This window comes from Zootoca vivipara, chromosome 1 (assembly GCF_963506605.1).
Source record: "Zootoca vivipara chromosome 1, rZooViv1.1, whole genome shotgun sequence".
NCBI lineage: Eukaryota > Metazoa > Chordata > Lepidosauria > Squamata > Lacertidae > Zootoca > Zootoca vivipara.
The window spans coordinates 94,661,608-94,684,773 of NC_083276.1; the positions used below are offsets into that span (position 1 = coordinate 94,661,608).

Here is a 23,166-nt window from a genome sequence, read left to right on the forward strand (position 1 = left end):
CTGCATTTTGATAAGGATTCTGAGGTGTTTTAGCTGGTTGAAGTCAACAGATGAAGCCTATGACACTCACCAGTCAATCAATCAATCAATCAATCAATCAATTAACAAGCTAAATCAACTCCACCATTAATCAACAAATAAATGTACAGACTGCAAACAAATAATAATCAGCCAGAAAGAACAATATCAATATCTCATGCTCCAGGGCTCCCCAGACAGTCTGTTGGTGTGGTGTCTGGTCCACAGAATCAGCTTAGAGCCTGGGACTCACACCCTTTGTATGAAGCCCAGGGAAGGAAGGAAGCAATTCAAAAGGTTTTCTGCAGCATCACTTTTGGGAAACACTTGGGAATTAGTAGCAGAACCAAAAGATAAGCACTTAAGAGGTAAATCAAATCTTCACAGATGCAGAGATGCTGAGACAAGATATTTTCACACCTCTACAGTGCCCACAATCTGTTCTGCCAGCAGCAACTTTCTGAAGCTCAAAGAAGGAAATTAAGCAAATCAAAGCACTATTTGGATAATTTTGTAGCTTAAAAAGTTGGGTGTATGTTTCAACACTGATTAAAGGCTGAGGCTGAATCATCATCAAGTTTTAGTCAACATTAGTTGCAAAATACATTTCTTAAACACACACACACACACACACGAGAGCAACAAAAGACATGATTGAGTAGAAATACTCAGTTGTGTTGTAGTTAGTACACTTCTTCACTTTGATAACATTTACTGTACTTCACTTCTAGAAACAACCGTCACTATTGAGATTAAAGTTGAATACTGAATATGTTCATATTCAATTTCAGCATGAAAAAAAATCTACAATTTACTAAGTTGTTGTTTAGTTGTTTAGTCGTGTCTGACTCTTCGTTACCCCATGGACCAAGCACGCCAGGCACTCCTGTCTTCGTCTTCCATATTACTAAGTATATGGAATGCTAATTTCCCATGATCTACCAAAATGTACATCTAATTCTCTATTGAAGAGTTAAACACCTTATTTTCCTGCACATTCAGCAAAATTATTATGCAAAGCATTCTATTCTCTTCAAATACAGTCACACACTGTACTTTGATTCATAGCAGAATAAGATTTTCATTTCTATTGCCATTAGGAGCAGCATAGATTTGACGTAATATAGGTACGAATTTTAAAAATTATAAAGGTTCTGATACACATTGGCAGCATTTAACTAACAAGTCACATTAGCAGAAACTCTACACAATCACTTTCACTTGTGCAAAGGGGTTTAACCCTCCTCTCCTCCTGCCACACACCCCAAAATTGGCTCGGGTGTGTGTGTGTAAGGAGAGTCTCCAGAATAGCACATGGAGGGGTGAGGAGAGGGGGAATCATTCTGTCTGAGAGCAGAAATGCTTACCCTGAAGGAATGATTGTCTTGGCACAAGTATAGGTACATATTGATATACCGTAATTTACCAGCCTTTACAAGAGTGTCAATCTTTATTGCAGATATTAATATTGCTCAGCTTGAAGCAACAGGATTAATAAAAACTGACTACTCTTAGAATAAAAATTGTCCAGACCCAAAATAGGGCTTCAAAGCTTTACTAACAGAACTTTCTTCAAAACAGAACATGAAATAATTATGCTATATCCAGATAGTTGCATAAGATCATGTGCTTGTCCAAGTACAGGTTCTTCTTCTTACAAATATGAAATACAGTACAATTTATAATCTGAGCTGATAGAGCTCTGTCTCCCACAGACTCCATTATCCTGAAGGCTGTTTTCTCTCCACACCTTTGTCTTCTGTGGCTTGAGGAAAAAAGGCTGACAAAAAATGGAGATTTGCAACAGAATAACATGTGATATAAGTTAGACACACGGAGGGCCAGCAGAGATACTTAAAAGGTTAATTATCAACCTGGTGGCACTTAGACAGCTCCTAGTTTAGCTCAATGGAATTTTCCTTTTAGCAATACACATACAGAGCTATTTTCCAGTTCAATGTACAATTAAACCAACATATTTAACTAAGGGTCCCCCCGCAAGACATCATGGTTTGCAATCTTAATGCTTTGTTATTGTAAACTTTAAATTTTAAAATTCTTCTCTGCGCATGATGGATTCCATAGAGCAAATGCTGATCCCCCTCCTAAACACATTAAACTTAAAATTTCACACGTGCACACGTCAAAGATTGGTGGGAGGTCAAAAGTTTTTTTATCCCGGTATCAGCCATACTGCTTAGCTTACATCAAATTTCAAATGAGTAAATGATATTTTATCTGCTGGTAGATTATTAATCAAACAGAAATATTCAATTGAAGTTTCTCATGCTAATTAAACTTTCACTTTGCATAATATGCCATTTACTCCATATCTACAGTTGCAATCACTGCTACATAAAAGAAATGTCAACTTCAAAGTAAGTGTTCCTTTCAGATAAGGCATTCTGCCTCTGTGCATTATGTGTAGCTGACTCTCAAAATAATTTAAACTTGGATGAACTACATTTTTCACTGCATCGAACGGACATTATGCTCAAGATGATAGCATCAACTAAGGCTGTTAGATTTTCAAATCAGAAATAACATGCACATCTAGAAAATTATCAAGCAAGGGATCTGAAGCTAATAAATAATAAAACTCCAAAACATGTATTGAGCATATGCCATTTTTTCCAAAGCGACGTGCACCCAAGATCTAACCATTCAACTCCATTGCCTCAGAAGACATCAATATCTACAGCAATACAAGTGTACAACATTTATATTTTTCCACAGCCACCATTGCATAATTAATATCATTTGACTTTGGTTGCACAGTCCTAATATTTATTATTCAATCTGAATGATTCCTGAACTGGGTGGCTTAATTTAATTCAGAGTGGAACCATTGAAATTACAGTAATGAATGTGATTGACTTTGGTCCAATAATTTCAACTGTTCTAGAGTAAAACTTAGTTGAGTATCACCCACAGTCTCCAAAGTGTTGCAATTATTAATCACAACACCATATAAGGGGAATGTCAGGGTGGGGAGAGAGGGAGCAGGGGAACTGGACTTCGCTCATTGAAAGCTTCCAATCCAGGGGTAGAAGCTAAGTCAACACTTTCCAATCACATTACCTAGGTGGGAGGGATATAATTTCTGGTTTGTTTTCTGTGTGTTAGTAGTCTGTCTTCCTTTTGGGTCAGTGGGCCTTGTAGGGAAAAAGTAGCATATAAAAAACTCTGGCCAGTCACCCAGCCATGCTACTTCAAAGAAACCAGTCCCAGGCAGGCAGGTGGGAAAGCAGGCACTGGCACAGAGAGGCAGGCAGACAAGGGAGAAATATTCTTGCCAGGCTGGCATCCACAGACCCCATATGGCAGTGCTGAAAAAGCAAGGAAAGTTGAGCTACTATACTGGAGCATGGGAACTGGCAGGATTGGCCAGTACAAGTGATTAGGAGTACCAAAGATTTGGATTTGTAGAGCAGGACAGAACAATTTTTTGTGCTGAGTCGGGGCTGGATCTGGATGTATGAATTCAATCCTAAGCAAGATCAAGGAGGCTTGCACAAACAATCCCAATACAAGAAAAAATGTACTTAATACTATTACAGTACCAGTTTCCCAAATTTGTATTCTAACGTTTACCAAACACCACTTTCTAGCCACATAATTTTATTAATTAAAATGAAGAGTCATTATTTGTGTTGATTGGAACTATTCTGGCATATAATGGGAGAAATACCATAATCGTTGCTAGGAAAAGAAACAGCTATAAAACAGTATGCCTCCAAGCGAGAGTCCAAGACAACATGTGATCCATTACTCTTTTCAGATATCTCTACCCTGGAATTTGCATGATGCAAGGGGAGTTCAGTCAATTTTTCCATTTCACTTAGTTCACCTCAAAAAGACACTCTAATGTGGGCATTTGAAATCCTTAAATAAAATTATATGTTTCCCTGTATTTCTCTCTGGGATAGAAATTCTCACAGCATGCTAGAAGCAAAACCCTCTCATCCTTATTTCACCAGGCAAGCACAAAATCACACTTTATATACAGAGAAACCATGCACTGGATTCTCTGTTACTTTTATTCACAGCAGCTTCCTTAGATTCTACTATGCACTTCTGCAAAACAACCCAAGGTATTTTTTTAATGGTAGCAATAGTATCCCTATCAAACTCTTCCTTTCTTAATATGTTTTCCAGGGTATATCAATAGGAAAGCTGGATTCCAATCAATAAAAATACCTACCACTCACCCTATCTTTTTATCCTGCTGTTATATACTTTTACAAGTATAGTTTTATATTCCATTCCAAGTCCTGTTTTTAGTTTGGGTTCTTTTCCATCTGCAAATAAACAGTGGGTAGTCCATAGGCCATTATACTACTTGACAAGGCTAATAATGATAATCCAGCTCTCCCTGCTCCCTTATTCAGCTAGTTTCATTTATTATTTCCCCCATCTTATATGTCACACTCAAAAACTAGTTTTGATCCCACTAAAAGGTGAATACAACATATCCCTTTATAGCTAAATCATTCTGAATCTGCATTATGTCCTCATATCCCAAAACATAAAAGGTTCCTGTTAAAGAAAAGCATAATATTACACTTATATGATCCTGCTGTTCCAGTACCTACAGTATCATTGCCTAATTTTCTTTAATTTTTCATAATGGGGAAATATTGAAATAAAGAAATCCTGTTGTTATTTTTTTTAAAAAAAATCATTCAACTGTTGAGGAATTGTTGAGAAGATTCATTTTTGTGCAGAAAGATTCCATTTGTACTAACAGCATCAGTCCTTGTGGAACTCGTGTTTGTTGGATAAGTGTGGTATGTAAGTCTGGCCTGATTTTATTAGGGGGAGGGGAGTACAATGCTACTTCAGTTTAACGCTTCTAAAACATACGTGGGGTCCCACAAACCCTTTGTTCCATGTTCCTCCTTTCTGCAGCAATGGCAGCATTTAGGCCTTTTGACTGAACGTTCTAAACTTTACTGAATTTAGGTTTTACAAAGCTGTTACTACCTGCAGCCTCCTTCTCCTTGGCTCAGAAAGAGTAGACATTGCCCTTAACTACTTCCTGGTGCCTCCCAGGAATAGCAACCCCTTCATGCTGTATCTAGTAATTATTTCACATTGTTACAGTGTTAGTCCAAACCTCAAGTCACATGCATTTAAACTTCTGCCTATTGTATCTAGGCATTCATTTTTTCCTAGCACTTCTTTTTTACTTCATAAAAGGCAATTTCCCCACCTATATCCATCTCTGAAATAATAACTGTCTCAAACTGAAGGTCTGTGGCTCTGCTTTGCATGCAGAAGTTCCTAAATTCAGACCCCACCAATTCGAGGTTAAAATTAATGCTCTCTAACAGGAGAAAAACTTCTGTGAATGTGATTATTGTTGTTTGTTATTCAAAAGCATTTAAGACTACCTGAACATTTTCAATGTAATGCTTTCTTTAAGATGGTTATTATATTGTCAATAACTTCCTTTGAAACCACCCGGTATGAAGAAGGAAACTTTATTTTTTATTTTTTTATTGATTGGTGAGGTATGAATCAATATAGAAATATTTTCTTTTGTGAAACAATAAAACAATTATTCCTCTCTACTGTGTAAACAGGAGAAGGAGAAAGTGAAGGAAGAGACGTTTCATATCCAACATATTGGAAAACTAGTCTTAATACACATAACAACTATTCAGGTGGAAAAAAGCACACCGGTAACTTAAGAGAAACCACAGAGAAAAGTTGTACAATTCAGCAATTTTACAATACTTTGCTCTAATTGTTATAGGTGCAAAGCGTTCCCTAGGGACAATACAAGAAGAGAACGGATCTTGGTAACCCCTCATGAACTCCTGGGGGAAAGCGGCTTTTTCAGCTCACCTTCAAATCCAACTCAGAAAATAAAAATCTATGTCAGGTGGTGTTCATATATTCTCTTCCATGAGAAGAAAGGAATTTTTGACAGCCTTGTGTTAAAAAACAGAATTAAATTTAGAGGTGTGTTTACATTTGTGCAAAACATTGCTCAATATTTTCTACAGGGTCTCTTGAACAAAGTCCCAAGATGTGGGCTAGCGCAAGTTATTTCACAGCAACACGAAATAGTTTCCAAGGTATTTTCCAACCATGGTACTCAAATCATTTCACTATGCTAGCATATATCTAAAAATGCATAGAGCTACTGCCGCTCAGTGTGGGCAACATTCAGCTATATGGACCATTGGCTAGATTCAGTACAAAGCAGCCTTATATGTTTCTATGTTCCAATAGTCTAGGTATTTTAATTCTGGAATTTACTTTAATTCTTAGTGGCAAACTCCTTGGTATTCTCCTTTGTAATCCAATATCAACTTGCAAGCAAAATCTCTGGCTGAAAACATGGCCAGCTTCCTGCCACGCAGGACATCGGACAAAATCTCACGTGTTGTTTTTTGGCAGGAAGGGAATGATTTTGTATCCTTTCCCTATTCATCGTTCCACTTGACTTCATATAGGATACAAAAAGTGGCATTTGTGAACTCCTAGCTCCTCGGAGGACATTGTGTTAGACATACAAATGCTAAGAATAAATAATGAGTAGGAGAGAGAGAAAAAAACCCTCCATCCTGCTGAGGGCCTCTTACCATTCTCCCCATATAATAGGTCCTCAGGACCTTTGTTGGCCTGCGGGTGTTATTCATTCATGGGCAATCACCTGGACCACATACCAGTTGTGGAAGACCACAGATGAAATTGGATAAAGCAATGATGTGATTCTTACTTTATAATCACAAGACAATCAGATAGATAGATAGATAGATAGATAGATAGATAGATAGATAGATAGATAGATAGATAGCCAAGGAGGGTGTAGAGCAGGGCTGTTGAGGGTGTGGTCCAAAGGCCAGAAAGAGAGACCTGGAAGTTGTATTCATCTCCTGGTTCTGAGGTTCCCCATCTCTGCCCTCAGGGGAAGCCCATCCAATGTCACCATCCAAAGCGAAATGGAAACTACTATCTCCTGCCCCACTTGCCATGCTAAATCCCACCACCAATCCCACCACCACCATACCCTGCTTACGCTGAACTCAGCGGGTGCCATTGTGCTCCTCAAAGAAATGCCACATGCCAGAATGCCTCCCTTGTGGTGGGAGAAGCAGTGGGGTGGGTGCCACTTCTTGCACTTCTGCTGCCTGAGGCAGGTGCTTCACACTGCCTCATGGGTGGACCGGCTCTGCCTGCCTTACAAGGACACTCCAAAACTGCAGGGAACCATATGGCTTCTGTGGCCATAGATCTGTTAAACAACTTGCACAGCCAGTAGATAACACCACATTAGTCTAGGCTTTGACAGTCAAGGATGGATGCCACAGACACATAGTACTTACTCATGGAAGGTTAGCTTCATGTGACCAGCGGAGCTCACCACATGAGGTCTCCTCTTGCTTAACATTTAGCAGCCAAGAATTGGAAAGGCTTGCAAATTTGTACAATCTGTGACTAATATATGGGGAGGGTCTGCTAATTTAGACTGTCTTGCAAATGTCCTAGAACCTCAAGGAAATGGCTAGGTTTATTTCCAAGCCAATCTGATGCAAGTTACAGGTCTGTCAATCATCTTTGAGAAGAATACAATACAAATCAGATATTCATTGCATGAAACAAATTCAATAGGCAATCCTGAGCGGTCCATATAATAAAGATAAGAGAAACCTCCTGTACCAAAATAATTTCACAGTGTTTGCTTTACAACACAGAGCTCTTAATGTTGGAAAATATGAATAGCCTGAATATTTTAAGGTGTTGAAGCACTTAAGATCTGAACTTTATTGTTGTTTGCATCAAGCTCCATTAACTCCTCTCCATGGGATATCTCAGCATGTTATGCTAGTGATCTGTTACACAGTGTGTGGTTGAAATAAACAATGAATATAACTGTGGAAGTGCTCTTGGATGTTTCTTCTTTCAATAAATTGTAATGGCAGAGTTTGAAAAACTTCAGAACCACCCCTGTTTTTCACAGGACCCAAAGCATGGTAAAACTATTAGTCTGTTGTCTGTGAAAGAGGAGAGGGGGAAAGTGCCAGGATTTAATCACTCTTCTATTTCATGCTACAGTAAAGCTCTGTACTCAAGATGCTTCCAAGCTTTTTCTTTGAGGCTGAGGCTATCATTGTGAAAGCCACAATGGATCTTTATTTGTGAACATGTTGGGGGGGGGGGGAATAACAGACAGTCCATGATTTGGCCACCCATATGGGATTCCATATGGGATTCCATCTACAGATGAGACAACTATACACATGGAATGCATTACACAATGGAATGCATTACTGAAACTGCCTCCCTAAAATTTGGTGTGTACATCAGACACAGCATGGGGGAGAATATATATATTGTCCAGTAGCACCTTAGAGACCAACTAAGTTTGTTCTTGGTAAGAGCTTCCGTATGCATGCACACTTCTTCAGATACAAATATATATTTCTACTGCGTCAGACTAACACGGCTAGGCTACCTACCTGAATCTAGCATGGGGGAGGTGCACTTTAGGAGCCAGCAATCAAATAGGGCCTAGTGCAGGCTACAACCCAACTACCAAATGAGGTGGGTGGGGTGGGTATAGGATATTTAATGAAAATTATTTCCCAGAGTCTCAGTTCTTAGAACGAACTAGTTCAGTTAAGCATCAACAACAATATCTGAACTACACCCCGACCAACGAAAGGTGCATTAGGTTCATTTTGGGGTAGAGCTTCAAGAATTTCAAGTTCGTTTTCATATCTGGCCTAAAGGAAGTTGCAGAAGTAATGCTCATTTGCAAAGCACTTTGGAGGTAAAATTGCTTGCATTCACTGGGATCTTGACTCCACTGTTACAGCAGATGAACCTCAAGGGTGTCCGGAGCACTGTCTAGTGCTGTTGTGCTGGATACGTTTGGGTCATGGAGGTGATTAATGGCTCCCTGCAAGATGGGGTGGTCCCTGCCTGCCATGGTAAGACCACTCCTTAAAATGTCATTTCCGTTTGTGGAATGCTTTCCCCAGCGAGGCCTGCCTGGTGCCTTCATTACATATATTTAGGTGCCAGACAAACAACATAATGAGGCAGATATATAGGTATTGTACTGCTGTTGCTAAGACTCATTAGTCCCTTAATCACTGTTGCTAAGCAATTTAAGGGAAGAAATCTGAAGCATTTCCTGTATCTTTCCTGCTGAATATATTTGCACTCTTCTAGCAGGAGCAGGTTGCAGTAAGTAGTACAGGTAAAGGGACAAAATGAATTATGCCCTTTGTCTAACAGCTGTGTGGCTAGCACATATTAAATTGGGTAACTTCTTTTCCAGTTCTCTTGGCATTCTTTCTGTCAGAAATTTTATTACTTGTGTGTGGACCCTAATTTACTTTTGGTCCCTACACTTCAGCACAGCAGCTTGTAACATTCTGAATGCTATATTTAATTTTGGTGTGTGTTTTTTCCTTTTCCTTTTTGCTATAGATGATCTTTTTGTGAACTAAAATGTTCATCTGGACGAACATGTACTGAGCTCGTTTCTTTTAGGGAAATTTGAACTGCAACTAGTTCCTTTTAGAAAACGAATGTTTAACGAATTCCTATTTTTAAAAAACTCTAATCTTCCAAGCATTTTTGTATCTATAGATTTGTTGTCCAGATCCTATGGGCGAGATTCACCTAATGAACCACAGCAGTAGAAGCCTTTGCACAAGGGCTTCCACTTGCACAATGGGGCTTTCCAATCTTTCTCCCCCACCTTCCGAAATTGGCTCAGGGGGTGTCAGGGAGATGGTTTCAACTAGCAAGCTAATATGCTTGTGCAGATGAAATCGTAATAACACAATGTTGAATTCTACCCTGCAGTCAGCAGTAAATTGAATAATCTGACACAGCTTAAGCCAGTAGTCGCTGGCACATTGTCTGGCAATCTGCTGGGTGTTGCTCATTGCCTTTCTCAGTGCAGCAAGTGTCTTCTTGCAGAACACACATTTGTAGTTCACAGGAACCTAGCATTATGCAGTGGCAACAGGTTCAATGTCTTTAATGCCTGTCAGGGATCTGCTGCTCTCTTTTGCTGAAAAAGGGCATAGCTGTATTATAGGTTGCCTCTTTGATGTGCTTCCAGCTTATTTTGACACTGTCTCTAGGGCACTTCAGTAGTGCTGGTTTGATGGAATCAGAGGAGCATTCACAAAGTTCAGATATGACTGCTCTGGAACTGTTGATTTGAGGCCACACTTTCTGCTTTGTGCTATGGGCCTTCTTTGGCTGGAGAAGGATCTTGCTCACCACCAGGGAGTGATCCATGTCACAATCGGCACTGTGATAGCCTATGTGACATGAACACTGTTCAATGCCAATTGCCTCATAACCACCAGGTCCAGCTGGTGCCAGTGGCCTAACTTTGGATATCTCCAGGACACTTGCCATTTTGCCTTGGCAGAGAAGAATTTGTTTGTGATGCAAAGGCTGTGAAATGAGCAAAACTCAAGCAGACTTTGTCCATTCTCATTTGTGCTGCCAATACCAAAGTGCCCTATGCAGTTGCCCCATGTGTGATGATCGTCCTGAACTCAGGCATTGAGTTCAGAATAGGTGTTTGCAGGCCGGAGGTTCATTCCATAAACAATGTGATCTGCACCTGTCCATGAGATGTTGTGGATGTGTACTGAAAGCATATAAGTGACACTTGAAATATAAATGACACTTGAAATGACTGATCAATCCAATAAAGATCTACTGTGGCTTCTCTGCTACGCTCTGCCCTGTGTAATCCATTATATCATCATTACTACTTTAAAAGGGCACCTACTTCCTTATAATCTATCATCCCTCAATGTAGTGTATCAGAGTGAGAAAGGAAAGGGCAGACACAGCCTTGGGAAACAATCATGTTACAATACCATGAGTAGCATCTCTTACGTAACTTGAACAAATAAAGTAACTATATCCATAAAATTTACGGTACAGTGGTGCCTCACTAGACGAAATTAATTCGTTCCACGGGTCTTTTCTTACAGTGAAAAATTCGTCTAGCGAATCCCATAGGAATGCATTGAATTTTTTTTGATTTTTTTTTTTTTTGCCCATAGGAACGCATTAATTGAATTTCAATGCATTCCTATGGAAAACCGAGATTCGCTAGATGAATCTTTCATAAAATGCATTCGTCTAGCGAGGTAACCTCCACTCGAAAAATCATTTCGTTAAGCGGATATTTCATTAAGCAGGGCATTCGTTAAGCGAGGCACCACTGTACTTCTCTGACTTGGATTTTAGCCAGGATATCCACTCTTCCATAGAATTCTATTTTGGGTTGGAAGGGAGCCAATGTACCTTTGCTTGAAAATAATAAGACAATATTCTTCCTTCTATCAACTCAGGTTAAAGTGTTTATCTAATTATACACTTACAAATTAATCCATGTGATACTGATGATGGTGTGCCACAAGTTGAAAAGAACAGGGTGTCTGTTGCAAGAGCTCAGATATGACTGAAAAGTGCAGTCATAGTTAAGGTCAGGGGTCCCCAGACTTACCGTGCAGTGGGCCGGTGCCCGCCGCGCCGACCGCGCGGCGGGCCGGAGGGCGGGGGAGTGCGCGCCCGTGCGCATGCGCACACACACACGGGTGGGGAAAAATCGCCGAAAATCGCTTGTGCGCATGCGTATGGGCCTCCCCCGACCCGGAAGTGCATCGGAAATGATCTCTTCTGGGTCGGGAGAGGCCCATACGCATGTGCACAAAGGATTTTCGGCGATTTTTTGCCGATTTCTAAGATCGTCGCCGTGCCGCGCGCCGTAAGAGCGGGCGGCGGCAGCGGGCGGCGGGGGTCGTCGCGGGCCGGATTGGGAGGCCGATTGGGCCGCATCCGGCCCGGGGGCCGTAGTTTGGTGACCCCTGGTTAAGGTGAAATGCTTGTTCTTCAGAGATGAAATATCTGAATATTTAGATATCTAAATATCTAAACCCTCAAAACTTGTTATTATACTTCAGTTATACACTTACAATAATTAATGTAGCTGGTACCCAGTCTATCTTGCCTGCGAACTTTATTTCTGACCTTTTTGGAGACTTATAATTTCAGTCTACTAACAGCTGTTGATGCTGTTGATGCTCCTGCTGAGTTTACTCATTAAGGAAAAATATTGCCAACAGTTTGTTTGATTGTGTTCACCTTTGATGGTCAGGGGGATTTACTATGACTAAATTATAATGAGCAAATAACACTGTTTTCCATCCTTGTATGAGTGCTTATTATGCTTGATGCAAGATATAAAAATCTCCACTTATACAATCCCTGTTAATTTTAAATCTTTTATAATTTATTTTATTGCTTTATTTAAAAGCATTTATATGCCACTTAATATTTCAAAAATCTCTAAGTAGTTGTTATACCCCCAAATCCTGTTGTAAACGTGGTCCTTTCTAAGTAATGAGTGAGGTTGCTACACGAAGCCAGTGGAATTTATGTCACAAACAGTTTAGCTGTGGGAATTCCAACAGAAAAAGAAGGGTGAGTACAAAATTTTGCAGCCAGCTTGAGGAACTAATGTTTTAGAATCTAGAAGTTGGTAAATGCTGCCAACCTACACCATCACTGCTCAACCATATTTGTACTTGAAGCACAATAACCCCTATGGTTAGAGTGTTTCATGACTGGAGTGCCATCACGCACACAAAAACCTTTTATTTGGCAGTCATTCAGCTCACTATAGATGGCAGTGGTGTCATTAGAAAGCCCTAGTCCATATAATTTCACTGGAGGGCTTTCTAATGATACCACTGCCATCCATGGTGAGCTGAATGACTGCCAAATAAAAGGTTTTGGGCTGCAAAATTTTGTACACACCCTTCTTTTTCAGAACAGACTGGCAAAGGGCAGCTAGCATAGTAGGCACTAACTGCTGTTTCTCAACAGTCTTCAAAGGTAGTTTCATACATCCCATGGTTGCTTTGATTACTTGGGTCACCTAAAATGTAGCAATTACTAAGGTGGCTATTGTGGTATTGTGATGTTTTTGTGGGGGAGGGGCTCTTTGATGGGGGTGCAAGGGCCTCTAGGTACACCTCTGCTATTTAGTACCCCTTGGTACTTCTGTATAGGCTGTCAGTAAGATTAAAATTCAGAATACTGTGATTCAATATTTTTTAAGATTAAGTGTTCACTTGCAGCTAAATTCATCAATACTAATGGCATATTGTTTAAATATTTAATGCATGAGACACAGCACACAGCACATTCTCTGCAGCAAGCTACTGCAGATTTCCAACCACAACACAGTATTTATTGACATATTTAATTTAAAAAAGCATTTTCTAAAAAAAAAATGGATTTGCTAAAAATGTTTTGTACATTAAAATGGAAAGGTATGTTGTTGTTAGTGAGGGCAATTTTCCAGGATTGCCTGGCTTTGTGCCTGTAGATAAAGGGAAAGAGTTTGTGGGGATCGTTAAAATGAGCTCTGATGAAAAGGATTTTGTAGAACACTTTAGCATGCTCAGTGGCATCACTGAGTCCTACCAAAAGCAGCTCCCCTGACTCTCAACGTGGTGCTCTTGAAAATCAAGAGGATTAAGGAGTGATTTCAGATTCCCAATGGATGCACAATTCTAATTATATCATGTAATGGCTTTCAAACACACTGTGTAAAATCATTTTTCAGAGTCCTATATGACGATGTAGATATCCTGTATAAATGACTGATTTATTCATCAGCAGACTTTGTTCATCTGACCTCCCAGAATGTGGTATGTATGCATAAGCCAAGCTCACCAAACTTAACTCAGTATGATCCATCAGTAAGACTACTAAAACCCTATAGAACAGCTATAGAAGTGAACTCCACTGTATCTAGAACATCGAGAAAGTATACAAATGCAAAACACAGCTAGGCTGAAAGTTAATTCCCACAGAAAACACCAATATATTTTCTGAGGTTTTGCAGTTAAGAAATACCATTTAGTTTGTACAGTATTTGAAATACATTTTAATACCCAATTTTTCAGTACTATCCACCTGTGTGGGTAAACATATTTCCATGGTTCCATGAAACACAACAAAAGTGTTTATTAAGTAGAATTATTAGTACAATTTTGACACTGAATGCGTTATTTGAATATCAGGCCTAACATACACCATTTTGTTATTGTTATTATTATTTGCTTAGTTAGCCAAATAGCAAGAGGTTCTACTGCATTCTATATGCACTATAGCAGGGGTTCAAATTTTGATTCTCAAGTGTTACTATTCTCCTGTGCTACTATAATAGCAAATTTGAAACATTCAAGATGGACTTAGTTCCAGCAATAACTTACAGCTTTACTCTGCATTTTACAGCCACTTACCTTGAAGTAAATGTCACTGAACTTAATGGGACTTAATTCTTGTAAACAGTTATAGGATGGCATTCCATCAGCATTTCAAAAAAGGCATTTATGAAGTTTTGGTAGTATACATATTTATTGAACTGGCTAGTGGGCGATAAATTATTATTTAATTAGTTTACAGTCCTGATTACACTAATAATGTCATTCTTCCCTGAATTATTCTGTCATCCCCGGAAACCTTATATTGACAAAACTGTCTGCACAACTGAAAGAAACAGGTCATGTCAAAGGACATGGGTTTCAAAACAAGGACAGAGCTTCAGATAATCTCTGTGGTATCCATGGAGATGGAATGTCCAATATCGAAATCATTGTTCAACTTAGTGTTTCCCCAGGGGAGAGAAATACAGGATCTGTAAGCATTTGTGCTTTACCTTACAGAACCAAGAGGAAAACAACACTGGAGAAACCATGAATAAATTAGTAGTTTTAGGAAGTCAGCCATTGTAATTGCGTACTTCACATTTCTGTATCTTGGTAAGTGTGGCCACTACAAACTAATTGGTACTTCAAAAAATATGCCACCAGTCCCCACTTCTCCTTCATTGGAAAGTCAAGCAAGAAATAGCTCACTTATGCTAATATAGATAGTTTGACTAAATAGTAACAACTAGGCCACATGTTGAATATGGCAAAGGAACAGGAAAGAATTGTCCCTCTAATAGCCAACCCTGTTGGCTTGCTTGGTTGGTTGGTTAGTTCTAAGCATTTATAAATCACTTTCTGGTATACAGCCTCCCCAAGTAGTTTACAAAATGTCATAGTACCATAGCAAATGTGGCAATCCCATCTCCCCAGTTAACTGATCTCAATCTGGGCCATTTACCGTGATGTGAAAATAGTGTACTTATCTTCAGCAATTGTTTCAGAGCCTTGCTTGAATACTTATAGGCAGTGCTATTTTTCTAGAAAAAGAGGTGCCAGAACTCACCATGAACGCCTCCCTTGTTCTCTTATTTTGTTCATTTTTTTCTTGCTGTTAAAAAATTGGGATTCAGAAACCCTTGCTGAACTATTGTCAATAGCCAGCAGATCTGCCATTAGATGCTAATCTACCTTCTGTCAACCTCTGGTGTAGGAAAATACAGAACGATCTCAGCTGAGAATCTTAATACCAGACATGTTTTAGGGCTCTGAGGTTGACCTCTTCTGGCATACCTAGTCTTAAAGACTGACAGTGTATGGATGGTTTTTTCGAACTTGCCTTTTGTGATAAAGGAGTGACTCAGATTTCTGCCTGGCTTGCCATTGTTATGGCCAGTTAAGACCAGCAAGGAGTTGGCCACTTCTTAGAGGCAGCAGTAGGTGTGTATCAAGAATGAAGGAAAATTTCCCTTCACAAACAAGGCTAGTCTTAACTAATTTATCTGGGCATTTGCAATATTGCTGCTGGCTTTAGTCACACTGTTGCTGTGCAAAACATTTCTTGATACAGTAAATGTTTTGCTGCTAGAATGTCTGCAGAGGATACGCCCAGTCCTACCCCTTAACTACACAATGGAATCCAGTTCTGCTACAATGGGGTAAGCAAATACTCTCCCATTCCTTCCCCACTCCCACTGTAAAGTCTGAAAATTGTTAGATATTTTGCGATGTAGATTGGCCACCTTGTACCTAAGCACCTTACATTTGACACCAGCATATCAGCTTATCTGAAGAGAGCTGCTGGCTTGCTATCCATTGCATTTGGATGCCTCCCAGAAATAAGTGTTCACCTGTCTCTGCAAAGCCTTAGTATGTATCCCTGGCCCTCCAAGAAACTTTCTTTTCTTTTCTTTTTAGTGAAGACTAAGCAAGTGCCATGGGGCCTAGGGCTTGCCAATCAGAAAGTTGGCAGTTCAAATCCCTGCGACGGGGTGAGCTCCCGTTGCTCAGTCCCAGTTCCTGCCCACCTAGCAGTTCGAAAGCACGTCAAAGTGAAGTAGATAAATAGATACCACTCCGGCGGGAAGGTAAACGACGTTGCCATGCACTGCTCTGGTTTGCCAGAAGTGGCTTAGTCATGCTGGCCACATGACCCGGAAGCTGTCTGCAGACAAACGCCGGCTCCCTCGGCCTATAGAGCGAGATGAGCGCACAACCCCAGAGTCGTCAGCGACTGGACTTAACGGTCAGGGGTACCTTTACCTTTAAGCAAGTGCCATACTTCATAGTATCTGCACTATCTATCTATGTTGCCTTCACAGGACTTGGGACTAATTTGGATTTCAGGCTAGCTACTCAAAGTCTGACAGTCCTCCACTGAAACCATAGTGTTATCAATATTGAAGCAAAGTGAGGCCTTAGGTATAGCATTGCCACTTGCTCACATACCAACTATAGTGGGTGAGGTGAAGTGGAAGGAATAAAAAGACTCTTCTAATGTCTCGTGATGCTCACCTGGCCTTCCAATCATCACCTCAATCACCACCTGCCAATACTGATGAGCCTATTACAGTACAGAATTATGTGGATGGAAAAATCAGCATGCTATAAATAGTTGCTATAAACAAATTATTCTACTATTTAAGTAAGTTCAAACAAAATGGTTGAACTTGAGCAATGTAATTGGAAATTTATTACTGGGTTTTGGGATTTTTCTCAAACATTCTTAAGCGAGCATTCTGCAGTTTAGTAAGCCTGTCAATATGATTGAAAGCAAATGCTTGTTCTGTGAATAGATGTATTTTGTAAAAAGTTATCTTTCACAAATGACAAGTAGCTTTCAGGAGGTTTTTGTTTGTTTGTTTGTTTTTTGAAAAAAAAGCTAAAACCAAGTTACAGCCTGAAAACTCTTTTCTCAAATTGTAATCATAAGAACCCGAGCAATTAAAACAGAAATTACTGAGGTATGTATGAAAGAAAGACTAGCAGCCATGTTAAAGTAGAAAACTGAAGTACAGAAAATCTCCTGAGGAGGTAGCCTCCTCACTATTGAACTCCACTTCTCCTACCTATTCCTCCTTTAATCCATGAACAACCACAAAAGTATCATGCTCCCAAGTGGTGACAGACATTGAAGATTGTAGTGAAGTATCAGCTGGTATTTTATCATCATTTCATTTTTATTCTGCAGTTGTGGAAGAGACCATGAGCATTAACCAAAGTTTGTTCTAAACGTGCACCAGCATGCTAGCTTGTTAACTGTAAGCCAAAGTTTGGCTTAGCTTTACAGTATGTGTGAAATGAGTCACTAAAAAAAGTCTTTCATGGTTTGACAGTGGGAAGAGAGAAAGTGAACAAAGGATTAATAACCAAAGATCTACCATTTCCAACTTGCTTCAGAGGCCTCATTTGCCAATCCGTGTACAGACCACATGATAAAAACTCCTGAAGCCTTACCACACTTAATCTGAAGAATGGGAACACAATAATATATCTGTCCTTCCTAATTGGAGATCTTTCCTTGGTACTTGAATATTTCATATCAAATCCTTAAAAAGGAAATGACTGTGGGATGATCTCTGTCGTGCTCAAAGTCATTTTAACAGTTTAATTCATCAGTAGCTCATGTGTGAAAACTTTTATAACCAGAATCAAAGTCTTCCATGACTAGTAAAGCAGAATGTCATACACACATACGAGGGATGATTTTTAAAGAATCCATAAACTGGGCTCCAGTAATCTGAATCCTTTATCTCACCTTTTCACTGCCAATCTTACTTACAATACCAATTAGGATGACTGTGCCTACATTTAGGCTGTATTAGCCTTGTTCAGGGCCATAGAGCTTCCAGCAGCAGCCTCAGAGGGCTACCTAGGTAGACCCTTGCCTTGAGATGGTCCTTCCATTCCAAATTTGACTCTGTTCAAGTGTCAGACCCCCACCAACAGCAGGTTGAGAACAGATACACACCTGATGTCTGAGCCAAAGCCTACATACATCTGCAGTGGTACCTCTGGATACGAACTGGATCCATTCCGGAGCCCCGTATGCATCCAGAGCAGTACTTACCCTGAAGCGCTGAATCTGTGCATGCTCCCCGTGTGATTTGGCGCTTCTGCGCACACGCGTGGCGTCATTTGGCGCGTCTGCGCGTGCACGAATCACCGAACCCGGAAGTAACCCATTCTGTTACTTCCAGATTCGGCGTGTACGTATCCTGTGTCGTACGCAACCTGAAGCATACGTAACTAGAGGTATGACTGTAGAATCAATAAAGTTGCAGCCAATTTTAAAATCCCAGAACATTGTCCTGTGCAGTTTTTTTTATATCCATCTTAGTCTAGGTCTTTGTTCCCTGGGGGCAGAGGAGGGGTGTCACTGCAATTGGGTCTGCAATTATGGCTTTCTTTTGTTAGAAGGAAGAACACTGTCTTGTACAGGGGTGGAAATGGCATTGGGCAGGATCGACATAAGTACACCCAAGCTAAGGGTGAGGTCTCTGCCTGGCTAGAATGCTCACCCTGGTCGCCCAGTGAGACCTTGCCAGCTTGACTTGCACCATAACAAGGTTCAACACTGGCCAACTCCCAAGGAACAAGTCTGGTATGGTTCAACCCCAGCTGATTCTATTCCATCAGCATCGGGTGGATGGATCCTGATCCTAACCCTACTGCCATGCCAGTCTGTTCCAGTCAATACAGATTTGGTCAGTTTTTTCATAGCAACACCTGGTGTCCTGTTTGCTTATCTGCTGCTTTTCTGGAGCACATAATGCTCCTAAAAATGCAAAAGGCAGCTAAACATCTGTATTGGGAGGTGGAAATTACTTCAGTTCAGGATACAAAAACTGAAGAGAACTTTCCCCACTAAGAATTAACATACACTTACTTCAGTTTATAGAGCAACATCACAACAACTGCAAAAGCATGCATCTAACAACTTTCCTTATTCTATCATATCCAGCATGATTTAAATGATTCATTCAATTATTACTTTTGTATTGAAAGAAAGCTTATTTTCATGCAAATTTACATCCCGTTATGCATAAAGGATATTCTTAATTGGGCTGAACGACTTCAAATTTAATTAAAGTTTGACTTTCCAAGCAGAAAATAGATTAAAGAAAATGCTGACAACATAAATATAAATATTCAACTATTTAATTTAACTCTGCATTTATTTTTAATCCAAACATCAAAATAGCTATGGCTCTAATTACAATTTCAGGGCAAATGTTGGGTGGAATGTGTGTCCTCGTTTTTTTATTCAATTCGTTTAAACTTTTCAGTCTTCTTCATGCAATAATTTTGATGTAAAAAATGTCCACTCTTTTATGTAATGTGTATTACCCAAGGAACTTTAAGATTTTATTTAGAAATCTCTATTTCTAAACTGTGACTAGGAGGAAATAAGAAGGGAAAGTGGAATATTATTTTCTAACAAGTCCACCTTTTCAAAAGATTCTTCATATCCAAATGACATCTCCTGCCCTTTGAAGACTAGTGTGACTTTGAAAACAATTACCTAACTTAATGACAATTATGGACAGGAAACTAACTTTGTGAATTGTAACTCACTCAGATGTTCTTGTAAAAAAGGTACAACAGAACAGGATAAGGCAAATTTGACCTGCTAGCAGCAATGGTGATGCTGCTGACACACATTGTAATTTGTTAACATGCAATCAACTGTAACCATGTAAATGGAGAAATAAGTAAAACTGGGAATAAAATGGCAACAACCATTTCATTCATGTCACTCTAGAAAATTTGTTTGGCCAATATGAGCTATAAACTTGGAAGCCATCCAGAGTGGCTAGGGAGGCCCAGCCAGATGGGTGGGGTATAAATAATAAATTTATTAAATTTGTTGTTGTTGTTGTTGTTGTTGTTGTTAGTTCTAAGTTCCATCCTATTTTTCAAACACCACACACATACATGCTAAAACCTGACAAAGAATTTGGTGGCAAGTTGTTTTCGGTTTTTGCTTTTCTTTTTTAAACATGACAGCGTATTCAAGCATGCAATCTCTTGTAGCATTCCGAAGTGGCCAGAAGAATTGCAATTAGTCTAAGTAAGCTGAAATATCTTCAATAGAGTGGCCATTATCCAAGGGTCTGCTACCTATATTGTATAAGAATAAAAGCTCAGCTGACAGACCTCTAACTTAATGACACTGTAATTCCATCTTGGCATCCTCATAATTTTCATATTTTAATTCATTTCTTTCTGTGTCACTTCAGCCTCAGGCTAAGACCAGAGAGATGTCAGGTAAGCAGCACAGTTCCACCATGCCATTTCTTAATGTTTCTATGCACTTTTCAAGGTTCATATTAATTATTCTACCTAGATAATGATGGTGATATTTATTTATTTGATTTATTATCTTTCTATAACCATAAGGCCACAAGAGGGGGCACATCAATTTAAAAACACAATATTAAAACCAATTTCCAACAATTTTCAGTAGGATGAATCCTAAAAATATATAACTCAGTTGTCAAAGGGCTCATAGATAATGAAGGTGCCAGATATACTTCTGTGGAGAGGCCCCCTCTGCTGATATTAAAAAACCTGACCATGTCTATAAGTGATTTGGTGCCAAGTTATTTAGATCCCTTGGAAAAGCGAAGCTTGCATATGCACATATTCTTCCCCTCCCTAGAGTTTTTATCCTGATCCAATTCCCCCCCCCCATCCCAGACATTGGACCCTAGTGCCCTTAATTTTTTTCTTTGATTATGGATCTCTGGAATGGTGTATGGTTTAACCCACAGAATTACACTACTGTTAAAAAAAAGTTATCCAAATGTAATAAAGAATTCTTAATCCATCAAGACAACCTTACAGAAATGTCAGTAGTAAGAAATTCTAACCAAAACAAGCTTAATCGAAAAAGCAAATGGGACCAACACTTTGAATCCATCCTATTAACACAGGATGTCATCAGTATTAAAAGAGTTAAATATATATTATTTCATAAATGAGGATGTTTTAAGTATAATTTTCTGCATATTACTATGCTCAGACTTCTAACCAGCATGTATTCTGATTTTATTTTTGGCCAACTGCTAGCTTACCTGTTTGATGTCATATGCAAGGAGAACATATTTTAAATCTGGGGAGACTGAATATCTTGATGCTTTGAAAGTTACCTAAGAAAAGAACACAGTGTTGGTAAGTTTGTTACATGAAGAAAACTTTGTCTTAAGACATTTCAATTACATTGTGTATATATTACATTTTAAAGACCCCAGAGAAAGGGATGTTCTTAAAATAAAACAAGTATTAAACAAAACAAGTATTAAAGTACATTAAAGTAAAGTATTAAAAACACCAAGAGTTTAAAAGCAATTGATGCAAGAAGCAACAAGGCAGCATGATTTCTTGATAAAAATGCATATATATATCATACAGTGAGATTTTCCTGGTCCAAACATTTTACACAACACCTACTTTTTATTTAAGAAAATGCTTTACAGAAGATTTAAAATCCTCAGTGGTGTGGCAAAAATGGAAAAGGAGAAGGGAACATTATCAAACTAATAACCCTTTATGTCTAGATAAGAATACATGACTCCCAATTGAATTCAAGGCTATAATTTAATCAAGAGGTAATGGTGGTGTCAGAAAGAATTTAATGGAGCTGATGTAGAGGAAGGACCAGAGCACACTTGAAGCAATGGAACCATTGAAGGGATTTCTTTTTACATGGATATGAAGATACTTCCCATCTGAAGAACAAAGAGGTCAAGCACATCAATAGTGCAGGGAAGATGAAAAGAGTATATATCTGCAGCTGAATTATACTGAATTACAACTAAAATGGAAAGTATAGTGGGGAAATGTCTTGCGCATGAGCTTATGCCCCTCTTTGTCCCATAAAGGTAAAGGTAAAGGACCTCTGACAGTTAAGTCCAGTCGCAAACGACTCTGGGGTTGCGGTGCTCATCTTGCTTTACAGGCCAAGGGAGCCTGCGTTTGTCCGCAGACAGTTTTTCCAGTCATGTGGCCAGCATGACTAAGCCACTTCTGGTGAAACCAGAGCAGTGCACGGAAATGCCGTTTACCTTCCTGCCGGAGCGGTACCTATTTATCTACTTGCACTTTGACATGCTTTAGAACTGCTAGGTTGGCAGGAGCTGGGACAGAATAACAGGAGCTCACCCCGTCGCAGGGATTCGAACCGCTGACCATCCGATCAGCAAGCCCTAGGCTCAGTGGTTTAGACCACAGCGCCACCCATGTGTAGATTTGGAATACACAGTAGTGAGTTAATTAGCAGAAAATAGAGCATTTGTAGGCATTACCAATGAATTACTAATGTGTTTAAACAACATTTTGTGAACTGCTGCAAGTAAACTGTCAAAAATCATAATGCTAAGTTAAACAAGCAAATATATTCAGGTAGGTAGCCGTGTTGGTCTGACACAGTTGAAATAAACAAAAATTTTAAAAATTGTCCAGTAGTACCTTAGAGACCAACTAAGTTTGTTCTGGGTATAAGCTTTCGTGTGCATGCACACTTCTTCAGATACACTGAAACAGAAGTCACCAGACCCTTATATATAGTGGGAGGGTGGGGTGGGGTGAGGTTTTTCTCAGAAGAGTAGTAGGAGATGGGTGTTTGACTCAATGGGTATGGTAAACCTGTTGACGACTGTTAATGACTGCAATTAGTCCTACAGGAAAAAGCAAGGGATAGTATGCAGATGACCAAAAATAGCTTTAGCATATGTAATGAGACAAGAATCCAATATCTCTATTCAGACCAGGTCTCTCCACAGTTTACAGTTTAGTAATAAGTTGTAAGTCAGCAACTTCTCTTTCAAGCAAATATACAAAAAACAAAACAAAAAACAAATCATTACTAATTCTTACAAATGATTGTTCCTCCTCTGAAAACTGTCCCATAGATTTGTTA

At 39.4% G+C, this 23,166-nt stretch overlaps 1 protein-coding gene across 1 annotated transcript in view; it reads right to left on the reverse strand.

Annotated features, from left to right (window-relative positions):
• Nucleotides 1–23,166, reverse strand: part of DPP10 (dipeptidyl peptidase like 10) — a 228,481-nt gene that overhangs the window by 90,693 nt on the left and 114,622 nt on the right. Inside the window, exon 5 of the mRNA XM_035130088.2 lies at nt 21,323–21,397. Within this exon, the coding sequence (XP_034985979.1) occupies nt 21,323–21,397 (75 nt within the window). The remainder of the gene's footprint in view (nt 1–21,322; nt 21,398–23,166) is intronic.